Source organism: Balaenoptera acutorostrata, chromosome 20 (genome assembly GCF_949987535.1).
Source record: "Balaenoptera acutorostrata chromosome 20, mBalAcu1.1, whole genome shotgun sequence".
NCBI lineage: Eukaryota > Metazoa > Chordata > Mammalia > Artiodactyla > Balaenopteridae > Balaenoptera > Balaenoptera acutorostrata.
In genome coordinates, this window is record NC_080083.1 from 37,877,475 (window position 1) to 37,893,649 (window position 16,175).

The 16,175-nt window shown below is 49.6% G+C and overlaps 1 protein-coding gene across 3 annotated transcripts in view; it reads left to right on the forward strand.

Annotated features, from left to right (window-relative positions):
• The window catches only part of IGF2BP1 (insulin like growth factor 2 mRNA binding protein 1), a 38,890-nt gene extending 23,948 nt beyond the window's left edge, over window positions 1–14,942 (forward strand). Inside the window, exons 3-15 of one of the 3 annotated variants that reach the window (XM_007176402.3) lie at window positions 983–1,031; window positions 1,550–1,601; window positions 5,018–5,081; window positions 6,369–6,650; window positions 7,412–7,546; window positions 8,050–8,172; window positions 8,948–9,083; window positions 10,116–10,238; window positions 10,599–10,718; window positions 11,550–11,624; window positions 12,381–12,512; window positions 12,779–12,892; window positions 14,578–14,942. In XM_007176402.3, coding sequence (XP_007176464.1) covers window positions 983–1,031; window positions 1,550–1,601; window positions 5,018–5,081; window positions 6,369–6,650; window positions 7,412–7,546; window positions 8,050–8,172; window positions 8,948–9,083; window positions 10,116–10,238; window positions 10,599–10,718; window positions 11,550–11,624; window positions 12,381–12,512; window positions 12,779–12,892; window positions 14,578–14,670 — 1,498 coding nt within the window. In that variant the 3' untranslated portion in view covers window positions 14,671–14,942. The remainder of the gene's footprint in view (window positions 1–982; window positions 1,032–1,549; window positions 1,602–5,017; window positions 5,082–6,368; window positions 6,651–7,411; window positions 7,547–8,049; window positions 8,173–8,947; window positions 9,084–10,115; window positions 10,239–10,598; window positions 10,719–11,549; window positions 11,625–12,380; window positions 12,513–12,778; window positions 12,893–14,577) is intronic. The other 2 variants (XM_057536291.1, XM_007176403.2) reach the window with 2 other exon arrangements.
• The last annotated feature ends 1,233 nt before the right edge of the window (window positions 14,943–16,175 follow it).

The following is a 16,175-nucleotide window of genomic DNA, read 5'->3' on the forward strand; positions in this document are numbered from 1 at the left end:
CCCAGGGATTAGGGCATTGATTTGGGTGGTGAGCAGTTAATCACCGTGGGAGTCAACCTTGAACCTGAAAGCCTTCCTCAGGGAAAATTACGTTTTTAAGAGGTATTGGAAAGATGGAAAGGAGAAACCGTAGTAAACTGGGAGGAGGGAGGGGGGAGGTCATAATGCTGGGTTGTGTGTGTGTTGATTACTCCACCTTAGCATCCACACATGTGTCTGTTATTACATTTTAAGTACTTACTCCAAGCCCTTTGCTAAGCTCTTGATAATATTATCTAACATTACTTTATACCTCCCTGTGAATAGGTATTATCCCTGTTCTACAAAGGAGAAAATTGAGCCTCAAAGAAGTTAAATAACCTTTTAAAGATCAGTGCTGTTAAGTGGAGCACAGGTTTAAATCCATATCTGTACCAAGAAAGAGCTGAGCTGCTGCCAATTATCCTGCTGTAATTTGTTTGCATATATGTTTCCCCTAATAAATTGTGAGCACCTTGAGGCCAGGTACTTTGTCTGTTTTATCATTGTGTCCCCAGCATGCAGAACAAAGTCCAGCATGAAGTAGACACCGATTGAAAAGGTATCAGGTTAATGATTCGTGTAGTAATTCACATAGCTAGCTCTGTATTCCTAGATCCTGAAACACAGTGGGTGGTAATAGATGGTTGCTGAGTAAGAGAACTGGTGAGGAGAACCTAAGAGAGATAAACAAAGCAGATGTGACTGGGGTGGTGGGGGGAGGAATTATGTTATCCCAGTGCTTAGGGCATCTGATTTTGGCTTTCCTATCTGTGGTAGCACTATATTTTGCTCTCTAAAATGAAGCCAAATCTCCATTCCCAAAGGTTATCATTCTCAGACTCTAAGGCTTTGGTGTTGAGCAGAAGGTAGGAAGATAGACCAGAACAGGACTAAAAAATGCAAGGTCACAGGCCCCTAGAGTATCCAGAGCTGTCATTGATGCTGTTCTCTCTAATTTCAGGAGTCGAAAAATACAGATCCGAAATATTCCACCCCAGCTTCGATGGGAAGTAAGTGACTGCGGGAAACTCTCAGTGGCACTGGGAAAGAAGTCTGGGTCAGCCTGAGTTGGCAGAGATGACTGGGAGCTGTCCTGGGGGTTTGGGGCCAGGCCAGAGAAGCTGGTGCTGAGGGGAGGCTGGTTGGATCGCATCCTTAACCCAAGACTTCCAATATTAGTCCTTTGGGCAGTCCCTACCGTGAGAGCCATTAGGGAGGTGGGAAGGGTATTCCCTGAGCCCCAAACTTAGTGATGACAGAGGATCAGCTAGGGACTCAGGTGGCACAGGTCTGCTTCCGAAAAGGCCCTTAAATGCCTTTTTGAGCTCAAGTACATTCTGTAAAGACACCCCGACGGATTACCATCAGCATTAGTACCTGAGAAAGGGCAAACTGAGCAGGTAACATGCTCAATCCCCGCCAAAGGCTCTGCCTGTACCCCAGTGCTTTGGGGTGAGGAGTGTCTAGTGATGCTTTGTGAGTTCCTGGGATGCCCAGAGCAGCCGTATTGCCTTCTCCCTGCTCCCAGGTACTGGACAGCTTGCTGGCTCAGTATGGTACAGTGGAGAACTGCGAGCAAGGTAAGAGCGGGCAGAGGAGTGGGGCGGTGGGGTAGGGGTGGGTGTTGGAGTTGGGGGCGGGGGCGTGGGTGGGAAGAGGGGCAGATGGCCAGAGGTGTGGAGGGAGGTACGCTGGGGTGGGGGCTGGGACATGTAGTTCCAGCTTCAGCTCTGCTGCTTCTCCGGGACAGGTTTCTCCTCTGTTTAATGAGAGACTCAACAAAGTCACTCATTCCAAGCACGGGGTCCCCAGGCTCCTGGGACCAACCAAGGTAGCAATAGAGGTCCCAAGATTTTAGGAATAGATTAAGAATGGAAATTGTGCACGCGGCCTGAGTAAATCTGTAGCCCTTTTACTTTAAAAGCTTCACAATTCTTTGTTTTTGTCTGGAATAATCAATGGGTTGTCTTTTTTTTTTTTTTGGTAGAACCTCTGATTGTGAGCTACATGTCTTTGGTCAATTTAAAAAAACAGGATTTTTGTACATATTGATGGGCAGGCAAAATCTTTCAAGAGTGGAGAAGAAATTATTTTTATTATTATTTAAATTCTTTTTATTACTTCTCTTTCAAGAAGGAGAAATAATAAAAAAGAATTCTAGATCATAAGAAGTTTGCTACGATTTTTGAAATTTCTCCATTGCTTAAGGTTATAAATTATTTTCAGAGAAAATAAGCTAAAATAAAATTTGGAGTGATTTGGGTTGGACATAAAGCAGAGCTTGGTCATTAGGTAGGCAAAATAAACAGTTTGAGTTTGCAGAACTTTAAGAAACCTAGACAAGACTGAAGTATTCATCTCCAAATTCTTTGTGGAAAGGGGCAAGCTGTAAATCATTATAAATGATTAAAATACTTGCCTGCATAAAGGTATGAAGTGCTAAATCAATCAAACAGGTTCTCTCCTGCTGACCCCGAAGCTTGCCTTTTATCATAAACGCCAGGACACAACTGGAAGCGCTGATAACCATCGCCCAGTCCTGCTCACAGCTTAGACTGATGACTCAGTTACTCCTGGACAAAGAGACAGCAATGGCTTGGGAGCACACTGGAGAGCCTCACTGGGGGCGCCCAACAGGAGTCACCGCTGGTTGAGGCTCACCAGGGAGCTATAACACACCGAATCTGGGGGCAATACCTGCTACCTGGAGAGAACAGAATGGGAAGTGTTTGATTTTGTAAAAATTAAGTCTTCTAGTCTGCTCAGATGCCACTTTTTAATTAATTAATTTTTGGCTGCGTTGGGTCTTCGTTGCCGCGCACAGGCTTTCTCTAGTTGCGGCAAGCAGGGGCTACTCTTCGTTGCGGTGCGCGGGCTTCTCATTGCAGTGGTTTCTCTTGTTGCAGAGCACGGGCTCTAGGCGCACGAGCTTCAGTAGTTGTGGCACGCGGGCTCGGTAGTTGTGGCTCGCTGGCTCTAGAGCGCAGGCTCAGTAGTTGTGGCACACAGGCTTGGTTGCTCCGCGGCACGTGGGATCTTCCTGGACCAGGGCTCGAACCCGTGTCCCCTGCATTGGCAGGCAGATTCTTAACCACTGTGCCACCAGGGAAGTCCCATCAGATGCCACTTTCTAAGCAAAGTCCTCTCTGTCTACCCTTTTACTTTTTTTCAGGGAGAGAATGACTTTATTATTATTTTTTTAATTGAAGTATAGCTGATTTATAATGTATTAGTATTAGTTTCAGTTGTACAGCATAGTGATTCAGTATTTTTAAAGATTATACTCCATTCAAAGTCATTGCAAGATAATGTCTATAATTCCCTGTGCAATATATTTTTGTCACTTGTCTATTTTATTTAAAAATTTTTTTGGCCACACTGCGTGGTTTGTGGGATCTTAGTTCCCTGACCAGGGATCCAACCTGGGCCAATGGCAGTGAAAGCGCAGAGTCCCTACCACTGGACCGCCAGGGAATTCCCATCACTTGTCTAATTTCATACATAGTAGTTTGTATCTGTCAATCCCATACCCCCCATACCCTTAAGGTTCTCCCCCCTCCTCTTGGGTAACCGCTAGTTTGCCTTCTGTCTGTGTTTCTGTTTCTGTTTTGCACGTACATTCATTTGTATTTTTTAGATTCCCCATATAGGTGATAGCACACTATTTGTCTTTCTTTGATATTTCACTAAGCATAATGTTCTCTAGGTCCATCCACATTCCTGCAAATGGCAGAATTTCATTCTTTTTTATGGCTGAGTAATAGTCCTTTGTCTCACCGTCTTTTACATTTATTTATTTGTTTGTTTGTTTATGGCTGTGTTGGGTCTTCGTTGCTGCGTGCGGGCTTTCTCTAGTTGCGGCGAGCGGGGGCTACTCTTCGTTGCGGTGCGCGGGATTCTCATTGCAGTGGCTTCTCTTGTGGCAGAGCATGGGCTCTAGGTGCGCGGGCTTCAGTAGTTGTGGCACGTGGGCTCAGTAGTTGTGGTGCACGGGCTTCAGTAGTTGTGGTACGTGGGCTCAGTAGTTGTGGTGCACGGGCTTAGCTGCTCCGCGGCATGTGGGATCTTCCCGGACCAGGGCTCGAACCCGTGTCCCCCGCATTGGCAGGCACATTCTCAACCACTGTGCCACCAGGGAGGTCTCTGGTAGATTATTCTTTCAGAATCTTCCCCTCCACTGAGGTGGGAGAGCTGTACCGCTGAGGTCAGAAGGGCTGAGAGTGGTCTGCATTGCAGTTTTGTGGCTAAGTGCCTTCAGTGTTGTGGGGCGGCGGCTTGATTTTTTTGGTCCAAGTCCTCCATGCCAGGGCTAAGCAGGCCTAGGCGACCCATAATCACAAGATGAGGCATAAGTGGTTAATTTTATCAATCCCAGAAGGGGGAAGAGTATGTGCCCAGATCGCCTGGAATTCTAATGTCCAACCCAGGTCCACTCCCAAATCCTTCCCCCCAGACTCCATGGCAGCCACTCTTGTCAACTCACTCAGCTAGGTCATGATACACTTACATTTGATCAGTATATCCTTGAGGATACTCTAAAATGGTTTTGGGTGTTTCCCCAAATCTCTTCAGCCAGGTCCTTACAGACCATTTCTTGGTCCAGTCTCACTAGGTGTGTGATTTTTAACTAGTTTAAATTTCTTTCTAAGAATAAATTTATCTCCAGGTTGGGGTGTGTGTGTGTGTGTGTGTGTGTGTGTGTGTGTGTGTGTCTTTTCTCCCTGTTGCATAACTGCCGAATATGTTGACTGCACACCCTTTTGTATTCCTGGCTCTCTTGAGGGCTGGTAGGGAAATCAAAGGAAGGCATGTAAAGTCTAATTTGAATTTTCCAGGAGTTGTGGTGAAAGCGGTCTATAGGGGAAATGCTTTGTCATTCAAGTATTTCCTTCTTGATCGCATAACCATCAAAGATGAGCTTTTTACAATGTTTACATCATCGGTGCCATCTCCAGATCTCACTGCTCTAACCTTGACCTCTGTTTTGCTTCCCCAGTGAACACCGAGAGTGAGACAGCAGTGGTGAATGTCACCTATTCCAACCGCGAACAGACCAGGCAGTGAGTGGACCCAAAAGTGGGGCAAGGGAGGGTCTTTGTGAGTGGTGAGAGCCAGGTGCCCCTGCTTGGGCAGAGATGGGGTCTAGGTGGGCACGAGTCCGCACCTAGCCTCTGATTTTGTGGCAACCAAATCCAGACTCTTGTCTTTTGGTTCAGGAATCTCAAAGGTTCAGAAACCTCACCAGGATTGATAGCAAATACTTTGAAGGGAGAGACCCAAAGACCTCCCGGGGAACGTGGGACATCCTCTTTAGGACAAGATACTGGCTTTTAATAGGTGTCTGGTTGCGGGAGAACCCATAGGGTCCTTTGCTGTGTTCATGGCGCCATCTAGTGGTGATGAGAAGGAACTAAGACCTAAAGGATTTGTTATGATGTGGCAGAGGCAGACATTTTATCTCAGGGATTGCCTTGAGTCCCATCACACCCACAATTTCTGGCTCCTTAGCCTGTTTGGTTGAGTCACACTTCTCCACCCACTGGTACTGACAGACTTGTATACTTTGTGTACTCATTTATACTCTATTATAGGCCGTTTTGCTTTTGATGGCTTTCTTGTCCCTTCAGCATGTTGCCTCTATCCCATTTGTTTCCTCCAACCTAGTGTAAAATCCCCCCACTTTCTCAAACCATTCAGTTTTCTTTTAGTTGCCTGCTGGACTCAGAATTTTCTGGAGGTCCCTGTGGCTGATCTATGGGCCGTAACCTGGCTTTAAGTCAACACTTGCTTACTTCCTACTACATATTGTTGCCTTGTTAACATTTCTAACCAGCATCAGCCTTGGGAATGGATGGCGCTTGTCCCTCCCCTTCAGTGTTCATCAGTCCCGTTTTTCAGACATTCCAGATAGACTTAAACTCCTGCAAGCCGTTCTGTCTCCACCTCTTCTGTTTCCATGGAGTTTGCTTAAATGTGGACGGTATCACTCTCAATAGGTGACACAACAAACCTTGTTTTAGCACGTTTTATTTATTATCCATTTATCGCGAATCACATGTGATTCTCATGTGAATCCTATGTGATAGGTAGCTCTGGTCGAAATTCACAAGCCATTTCCAAAATTCAGTGGATATAACTTATTTGTGTTATAATACCTTACTTGATGTCCTATGCTATTTAGACTGGAAGGTTCTCTAAGGTGGGGGTGGGAGTGGTGCGCAGGTGGTCATCTCCCTTTCTTCTGGCATGTTCCATGTTGTAACCCAGCTGAGCGCTTTACACCTGGAGGGCATTTGGTGTGATTGGCATGGATTGGAGTGACCAGTAGATTCTCCCTCTGTCCTCAGAGCCATCATGAAGCTGAACGGCCACCAGCTGGAGAACCACGCCTTGAAGGTCTCCTACATTCCTGATGAGCAGATAGCACAGGGTCCCGAGAATGGGCGCCGAGGAGGCTTTGGCTCTCGGGGTCAGCCCCGCCAGGGCTCTCCTGTGGCAGCGGGAGCCCCAGCCAAGCAACAGCAAGTGGACATCCCCCTGCGGCTCCTCGTGCCCACCCAGTACGTGGGCGCCATCATCGGCAAGGAGGGTGCCACCATCCGCAACATCACAAAGCAGACCCAGTCCAAGTGAGTCTTGGCTGCAGGGGAAGTGGAGGTGGGGCCAGGGAACCGTGGTTGGTGCCCAGGAGGCGAGGCCTCTCCTGGAAGCACGCTGAGGGGCCTCGACTCAACTTTACCTCTTAGGAAGTGTTGGGGACGTAGAATAAGCCTGGGGGGGTGCCCTTTGGTGGCAGTGGCTGGGCCACACACGTTCATTAGTAAGAAGGGTTCTATTTCTTGTAGAAAGTCTCATCGAGCAAACCTAGTCTTGGTAAGGTGGCCACTCCTTAGTGCTCTGTGATTTCGGCACCGCTTATTGGCGGCAACGGGATGGGGCCCGTCAGGGAACTTAGTAAGAGGTCACAGTTCTGACCCGTCTCCCATTCCACCACAGCCACCCCTCTTCTCTGATCTTTATAGCTGATCATTGTGTGCTCTGTGGAAAAAGAACAGGTCACGTTGTGTCCTTATTCATAACGCATCCTTTTATTATGTACTTTTAATTTGGGACAGTGTGCCTTGTCTTTATAGGTGTTGCAAGGGGGAAATCCAGAGTTCAAGGGGAAATGCAGCTTCAGCGCTGAGGGCTGTCGATCCCCCAACCCTGTATTCCCATGATAGACGCCACCACTCTCAGCCACCACCTCCTGACTGAGACAGAACCCATAGCAACAGGCTGGCCCTTTTCTCTGCCCATTTCAATTCTGCACTTGGCCTTGTTCCAAAAGGAGCAGGACTGTAGCGTTGGCTGAGGGTTAGCTAACCATCCGTGTACCTGTGGTCCTCAGGATCGACGTGCACAGGAAGGAGAACGCAGGTGCTGCCGAGAAGGCCATCAGCGTCCACTCGACCCCCGAGGGCTGCTCCTCTGCCTGTAAGATGATCTTGGAGATTATGCACAAGGAGGCAAAGGACACCAAAACGTAAGGCTTCAGCTTCTGGGCACATGGGGACTGCCACCTCCTCGACTCTAACACAGACTTTTTTAAAGCAAGAATAGAGACAAATAGGAGACACAGAAATTGTACGAAAGGATAAAAGCTGAGAAAATGAATCCTCCTTGTAAATAACGCCTTGTATATCCTAGCAATGCTGTGCCCTCACAGGTGTGTGCATGTGTATGTATGTGCGTGTATTTTAGCACAAATAGGATCATAATGAACATGCTGTTCTATAGTTGGCTTCTTTTCGTCTATGAGTATATCTCTAAAACCATCACCACAGTTAGGATAAGGAACATATCCATTGCCCTTATTGACCTTGTGCCCTTGGCCACCCATCCCTACTTCCCATTTCTCTCCCTAAACAACCACTGATCTGCTGGTTTTCTTTGAAAACGTAATTTTGTCTTGGGGTTTACCTTGGAAACCCCTCATCTGCGGTGGCCCACCATCTAAGAAGCTCTTGTCCCTCACTTCTTCCCAAGGGCCGACGAGGTTCCCCTGAAGATCCTGGCCCATAATAATTTCGTGGGGCGTCTCATTGGCAAGGAGGGGCGCAACCTGAAGAAGGTGGAGCAGGACACAGAGACGAAAATCACCATCTCCTCGTAAGGCGCTCTCTCATTTCCCTTTACGAGTGGGATGCCTGGGCACCTGGGGTGGCCGTATTTCATTACTGAGCCTTAATACCTGCCCCTTAAGTTGGATACAGTTTCTGCTTGTTGAAGAAGAATAATCAAAGAAGCGGTAAAGAGCATTTATCTATAAGGGCTGGAGCATTTATGATAGCGCCCATCACCGCTGTGGGCTGTTGTCAGCGTGCTGCCTCTTCAGTCCTCTGCTGCCACATCCTACCTCTCTTGCTCTGCACCTGGAGGAGAGAACCTGTGGCCAGGAGCCAGGGCTTTGGGGTTTCGGGAGCATCTGCCAGGCCATGGGAAGCGGACAGACCCAGATCCTTTTCTGAGCCCTGAGCACGTGCTGTGGGTGGTGGTTTGCCTCACTGTGGGGGGAACCAAAGTCGTGCAGCTGTTCTAGCAACTCCGTGAGCACTGTGCCTCTTGATGTTGTCAGAGACTTACCAGTGGGCAGAGTCGCTGCTGTGTTCCTAAGGGCGCAGGAAGTGGATTGCCTGGCACCACTGGGGACCAGCTTCCAGCTCTGAGCATCCTGCTTGCTTTACCAGTCTGCTCTGAGTGTCTGCGCCCCGCTGTGGGGAATCCTTGCCCTGGTTACAGGCCCAAGGCCAGAAACAGAGAGCTATTTGCCCAAAACTAAACAGCCTGCAGAAATGGCATTGTTGTGTCTCGGCCCCAGCCAGGACCTGTTTCCCGGTCCTGGCCTGTCAGTGGAAGGCTGACGCTGCTCTGCTCCCCGCCCCAGGCTCCAGGACCTCACCCTCTATAACCCTGAGAGGACCATCACTGTGAAGGGCGCCATCGAGAACTGCTGCAGGGCCGAGCAGGAGATCATGAAGAAAGTTCGGGAAGCCTATGAGAATGACGTAGCTGCCATGAGTGTGAGTGCTGGGTGCCTCTGCTTGCCCTTCTGCGAGCCTGAGCCGTGGCAGAAGTGGGTCGCCAGCGAGGTGGGCGTTCACAGGCTGGGGGAGGGGCCTCGGAGCTTTTTTTTTTTAAAGCAGGCAGTTTGTTGAAATGTGGGCATTACATTTTTTTTTTTTTAATTTTTATTTATTTATTTATTTATTTTTGGCTGTGTTGGGTCTTCGTTTCTGTGCGAGGGCTTTCTATCCAGTTGCGGCAAGCGGGGGCCACCCTTCATCGCGGTGCGCGGGCCTCTCACTGTCACGGCCCCTCCCGTTGCGGAGCACAGGCTCCAGACGCGCAGGCTCAGTAGCTGTGGCTCACGGGCCCAGTTGCTCCGCGGCATGTGGGATCCTCCCAGACCAGGGCTCGAACCCGCGTCGCCTGCATTGGCAGGCAGCTTCTCAACCACTGCGCCACCAGGGAAGCCCCAGCCTTGGAGCTTTTACTTTGCTTTTGGACCTCGATTCATCAGAATCCTTTTTAAATTAAATTAATAGGGATTCTTCATTTGATTCCTGGGGTGCAAGTGGGAGTCCAGTCTTGGGCTTTGAGGTCTGTGATCCTCCTGTAAAGTTTGTGTTTATGTGCACTTTAGTGGGGAGAGGGTCCATAATTTTCATCTGGTTTTTAAAGGGGAGTGAGGATGTGGGGCACGTGACCAAAAAGGTGAGTCCTAAAAGTCAGAGATCTGTCTCCTCTTCCTTGTCATCGGCTGAGTCCGAGGTATGTCTCTGTCAGAGCGGAGTAAACCACTAGAGAGGAAGGACGTCTGAGGGTCTAACGCTGGGCCTTCTCCTCAGGGCTGCCGGTTCTTAGTCCAACGAGAGCCCTCGGTGTACATGTGAGTGTGTGTAAAAACCAGAAGGGCAGGCAGGTTTGGGGCAAAAGCACGTCATTCCGCTGTTTAGGCCCACTCACCCTCTTGTTCAGCCAGGGCCACGTACAAGGGCCACCAGCTCCTGTCAGAATGAGCCGACCTCTTTCTCTTGACCTTCCTTCCCCAGCTGCAGTCTCATCTCATCCCCGGCCTGAACTTGGCTGCCGTAGGCCTTTTTCCAGCCTCCTCCAGTGCAGTCCCACCACCTCCCAGCAGCGTCACCGGAGCTGCTCCCTACAGCTCCTTTATGGTAGGTGCAGGGTCTTGTTACAGGGGACCCCTGGGCCATGTGGCCGCAGGGTCCAACTCTTGGTGGCAGCCTGACGCTTGGGGATTTGAGGGGAGAGGGAAGGGCTCCCAGCCGCTAGCGCCAGCCCTCCAGGGCGTCAGCCCTGTGCACGGCAGCCTCAGATGCTGGCAGCACTCTTCCTCTTTGTCTTGCCCGGCTTCTTCCATTTGTCCCTGCTACAGAGAGCTACAGAGCATGTAGCCCAGGGTGGCCGCTGGGTGCCTGCACCCCTTCCTCCTCCCGAGGATGCAGGGCAGGGCCACGGAGGGCTTCCGGGCTGTGTCCCTTGACCTGCGTTAATAACATGTCCTGTCTTGGCAGCAGGCTCCAGAGCAGGAGATGGTGCAGGTGTTCATTCCTGCCCAGGCAGTGGGCGCCATCATCGGCAAGAAGGGGCAGCACATCAAACAGCTCTCCCGTTTCGCCAGTGCCTCCATCAAGGTGACCTGCTCTGTCTCCTTCCAGTTCCCGGGGTGGGAGAGCGCTCTGCTCCCATCACCCTCTACTTTTGTTCTCAGGCACCCCATCTGCCTAGTGTTAGGCAGATGCTTTGCTTTTGACCTCGCTTGGTCCTCCGTGGGATGCCTTCCAGGCTCCTGGGCTTTCAGGCTAAGGGAGGAGGTGGTATTGTAGCACAGAAGAGAACTTCAGTTCAGGCAAGACTGACCGGGTTCAAATCGCAGCTTCTGAGCTATAGGACCTGAGCCTTCGATTCCTCATCAGTACAGTAGGGATGATAATGCTCTGAAGTAATGCAGCCAAAGCCCCTGGCTCAGTGCCTGGTGCACAGTGGTTGCTCAGTAAATGTTAGCTGTCTTCCCACCTTCCCTGGCCATGGAGAACCTGTCACAGTGAACAAATGTTTTGTTAAATTTCGCAAGTCTCAAGCCATTGGTTTCAGTGGTCTGAAAGGTTTTGGTCAAATGCAGTATATGTTCTCTGAAGAAGAGCTCTGGGAGATTCTCTGGGAGGTCACTGCCCTCCCCCCACTGGTCATCTGTGCCCCTCCCTCTTGGCAGGACTCTACTGAAACCTGCTGGGGAGTGGGGGAGATGGGGTGTGGGCAGGGTGCCCCTACTTAGAGAATGTCAAGAAACGAACACACCCATGCCCTCATAAGAGTTTTGGTGCAGGTGCAATAGCCTTGGGGTTCGGGGTCTTTGTTCTTCACTCCCCTGGCCGTCTGAAGTGGGGAGTGGAAGCAGGGTGGTGGTAGGGGTCTGGAGGAGGTGGAGATAGAGGGCACCTCTTTGACCGCTGTTTGCTTTGTAGATTGCTCCTCCTGAAACTCCGGACTCCAAAGTTCGTATGGTCATCATCACTGGACCCCCAGAGGCCCAATTCAAGGTTCTCATCTTTATTGTTTTTCCAAGTAGGACCCAGAGGAATCGAGTTTGGATGGGAGTGCAAATCTGTATCACGTTTTTAAGCTTCCCTGCAAAATACAGGGCTGCAAGGCTGCTTTCAAATTGACATCAAACGGGAATTCTGTTGCTTTCCCTCTTTGCTTCCTGAGAGTAAACAGGCACATGGGAAAGAAGGCAGTCTGAGGGCTTCTTCCTTGCCCTCTGCCTTAGTGACCAAGGAAGGCCCTTCTCTCCTTTATGTCCCTATGACATGCCGAGGTTCTCGAACTTCTGGGAAGACAGCCGAAGAGCTGATAGCTTATTCTGACCTAGGGAGGGATGGACAATGGGGACAGCTCTCTAGACTGTGTGGAGTGACCAAGAGCCTGCCCTCTGAGTGACTTCCACCAGCTGCCACTCAGGGCCTTGACTTGCCAGCCACAGCTTGTCCAAGCCCATGCAAGCATCCCAGACCCCATGGGTCTGGTTTGTAGCTTAGGTACTAAGTTCCTCTGGGGAGTTACGTATTCATACTGGGCAGTTACTCTGCCCAGGCTCCCCAGTGTTACAAGTGAGCAGGAGGAGTGTTGGCAGGTCAGTCCTGTGGACCTTCTGTATCACCTGGCCTAGATGGTGACCCCCCACCCCGAGTTGGGGTGGGCCTGTGGGCCAGAGGAGGAAGGGCTGGGGCTTGGGGAGCTTCCCTTTCGTCACACACATGTGGCCCGCTGATACAACAATGACCTTCTCTTCTCAGGCTCAGGGAAGAATTTATGGAAAACTCAAGGAGGAGAACTTCTTCGGTCCCAAGGAGGAAGTAAAGCTGGAGACCCATATCCGGGTGCCAGCGTCGGCAGCTGGCCGGGTCATTGGCAAAGGTGGCAAAACGGTGAGCCATGAGGGTCAGGTTGAAAGCTCTGGACATTAGTCCCCAAACCCGACAGCTCTTCCCTGGCCCCCAGCTCCTCCACCCGGCCCAGCCTGGGTACTCACAATTTGCCTGTTTACTTGATTCCACTTCCCAAGCCCAGCTCCTGACTCCTGCAGTTTCTACCTGCTAGTGACCAAGCTCTTGACCCTCCAGTCCCACCCATGTTTGACATGGACAGCAGCCTGAGCTCCTCTCTGACCGGTCCTCCCTGCCCCTGCCCCCAGGTGAATGAGCTGCAAAATTTGACAGCAGCGGAGGTGGTGGTGCCAAGAGACCAGACCCCTGATGAGAACGACCAGGTCATCGTCAAGATCATCGGGCATTTCTATGCCAGCCAGGTACATATGTCACTCCCCCATCACGGGAGGGCGGCAGGGCTCCAGAAGCATGACCTCGACAAGTCCCATGCACTCTGCCTGCCTCTGGGCTGGGTCATTCTTTCCTTCCAGGTGTAAGGGCATGAGGTGTAGATGTTTTATCCCTTCTTAAGGCTGTGGGGACAGTGATTTGACCGTTTTCATAGGTAGTCTGTATTATGTAATAACTGTGGTGTAGCATATGTTATATGTTAATAGTCTTCCCTGTCGTCTAACCTTAGTCCTTCTCTTTTGCACTGGATGAGAAGAGATATGGGTCTCATCCACCACCCAGCCCTGTTCATGGAATAACGTCCTGGGTTGCCCATTTGCAGAGCAGTTCCTTCACCTTTCCCAGAACCACTGCTCCATCCTTGCTTCCAGTTCTTCCACCCTCCTGTTCTCTTCCTGGAACTCACCATCCATCCCGGCACTGCTTCCAGTAAGCCAGTCAGCAGTGCCCAGCATTGGAACTGACCCCAGGGTCTAGAAAGGAGGGCAGGTATCAGGTTCAAATTATAGGATGATTGGAAGCTAGTGGGGTTTTCCTAAAACCCCCTAGTGTTGGAGCTAGAAGGGATGTGGAGAGTATTGGATACAGTCCCTTCCACTCACAGAGGATAAGCATGTCACATCAGGCTTGTGGCCCACCTGAGGCTGCTCACGCAATCAAGGGCAAAACAGGAACCCAGACCCCAGCATAGTGTGACAACTTTCTCTGACAGCCCTTTGGGAGCCATTAATAGCCACAGAAATATTTAAGATTTATGGGTTCTGCTGCTACACCAAGCATTATTCTATGTGGTCTCTATTAACTCATGTAATCCTCATAACAACCTCATTGTACAAATGAGGAATGTGAGATTTAAATGATATATCCAGGGATGCAGAGAGCCAGGGTGTATTAAATACCAAAGTGGGGACATTTTTCATTGGTTAAAATGAGAACTCAGTGAAAAACTATGTAAAACATCAAGCACAGGGGTGACAGAGTAGAAATTAATGTATAAATATTGACTCCACATTCTTCCCCCAACCTAGACCAACTTTCTCTTTAACCAAGAAATCAAGCACTCAATTTATGGAAAGGAGACATTCTGGTAAATTTCTGTCAAGAGAATCACATTCTACAGTTGATTTCCCTTATAAAACTTTGTTCATAGGGAAGACACTTTTAAGAAGGAAAGAGTAAAGATACCAGTCCTCTGGTGTTTTGTCCACTTTCACAGTGGAGCTTATTTCACTACCTTTTGGTTATCCCAATGCATCCCCTTTCCTGGGATATTTACATGCATAGTGGAGTTGTGATTGGTGACGAGGTCTCCTGATTTTTGACCTTCTGACAACACATGCGCCTGGAAGCTCTGGGAGTTCCCCCTTGAGTTCAGTAACGTGTGTCAACTTGGTCATGTTTTAAATACTGATGAATGAGTTTATACTACTGTTTATCCTCCCTTCCTCTGTATGAATCCAGTGGGTGCTCAGGGTCTGCTGGGTGGCAAAGAAACTTATGGTCACTCTAATCCTCAGTCTTCTCTTACCTTTCGTACAAGTCCAACATGACCTGTTGTTGCCGCTGGTGTCCAGACCCCGATGGCTTCTCTCCCCACGTAAGGCTGTATCTCCTCGCCTTCGGAGATCCTCACTCTCACTTGTTCTGTCTGCAGATGGCTCAGCGGAAGATACGAGACATCTTGGCGCAAGTCAAACAGCTGCACCAAAAGGGACAGAGTAACCAGGCCCAGGCCCGGAGGAAGTGACCAGCCCCTTCCCATCATGTCGGCTCAAGGACAACAGGCCGAAATCGAGAGCACGTTCTCCCCAGCAGGCCTGAGAATGAGCGGGAATCAGGGACACTTGGGCCAGGATGTAGATCAGGTTTGCCCACTTGCTTGAGGAAGTCGTTCCAGTGAGGAACCCTGATCTCTCAGCCCTAAACACCCAACCAATTGGCCCAACACTGCCCACCCCTGAGGGTGTCACCATGGAAATTCTAGCTCAGGGTGCTTTTAAACGTGGATTGTTTTAAGTTCTCCAGGTCCCACCTAGAGGGTGGGTCAGACCCCAGTGGGAAGAGAAATAAAATTTCCTTCAGGTTTTTAAAACATGCAGAGGGGTGTTTTAATCAACCTCAAAGGATGGTTTACTTCTTGACCCTAAGATCCTTCCAACCTTCTTCTACTTGGTTTATTGATTAAAATACCTCTATTCTTGTGCCCTGACATAGCCTTTTCATATGTTCACACTGGTTATGTTACCTTTCTGCTGCTGGCAAAGGTGAGAACCAATCCATTGCTTTGCTTACGTTATTGACTCGAAGGGAGAAGACACATTGGCATCTGTAGATTAATTCCAGTCCCTTCCTAACCAACCAGTAGGAACAGCAAGGAATAAAGAATGGGGGAGAAATGGGGAGAAAGGTGATTGAACTATACAGTAATCCACGTTTAAAAGGAGTGCCCTTGTGGCTGATTGATTCCAGATCACCACCTTGAAAAATTGGCACAGTTCAAATTTCCCGCTCTGTTGGGGCTTCCCCACTAGGATTCCCGCCCCGTTCATGTCCCTCTAACCATGTAAGTACCACGTCATGTCCAGGTGCACATGGGTGGTACTGACTGCTCAGCGGGATAGGGGCTGACCACTGTACTGTCCCTGATTCCTATCATTCTCAGGCAGATTTTATATTTTTTTAAAGTCTATTTTAATGATTGGATACGAGCACTGGGAAGGGGACACTAACGCCCCTTGATAAAGTCTCAGTTCCATGGAGGACTTGAGTGGCCCCAAAGGCTGCCACTGTGCCCTCACGCCAGCCCACGTGCTCCCATAAGGGCTGGTTCCCAGAAGCAGGGGTTGCGGGGCACTCCCCCCCACGGCACTGTTCCCTTGGTGGTGGTGGGACGTGGAACCCGACCCTGAGCTCCTGATAAAGCTGAAGTCCATCATTTGGCATCTTTTATGACTGTTCAGTAAATTGGAGAGAAAATTTGCTTCTGTTTTCATCCTAGAGGCATATTGAACTGATGGCTTCTGCCTCCACGAGTCGTTGGCATGATGTTATGTGTGCCTAAAAAAACAAAATTCAAAATACCAGCAACATTATGCACAAAGGGGTAAACAAGCTTAATTTATTAATTTTCCAGGCTCAGCAAGATCCCGTTTTCAGTTCAGCCCTTGTGGAAGACATCAGCCATCAGTTAAATGAGGTTAGGCCTCCCCTCCTAATGTACTGATTGTCAGTGCATGTTAGCCAGGTGGTGCA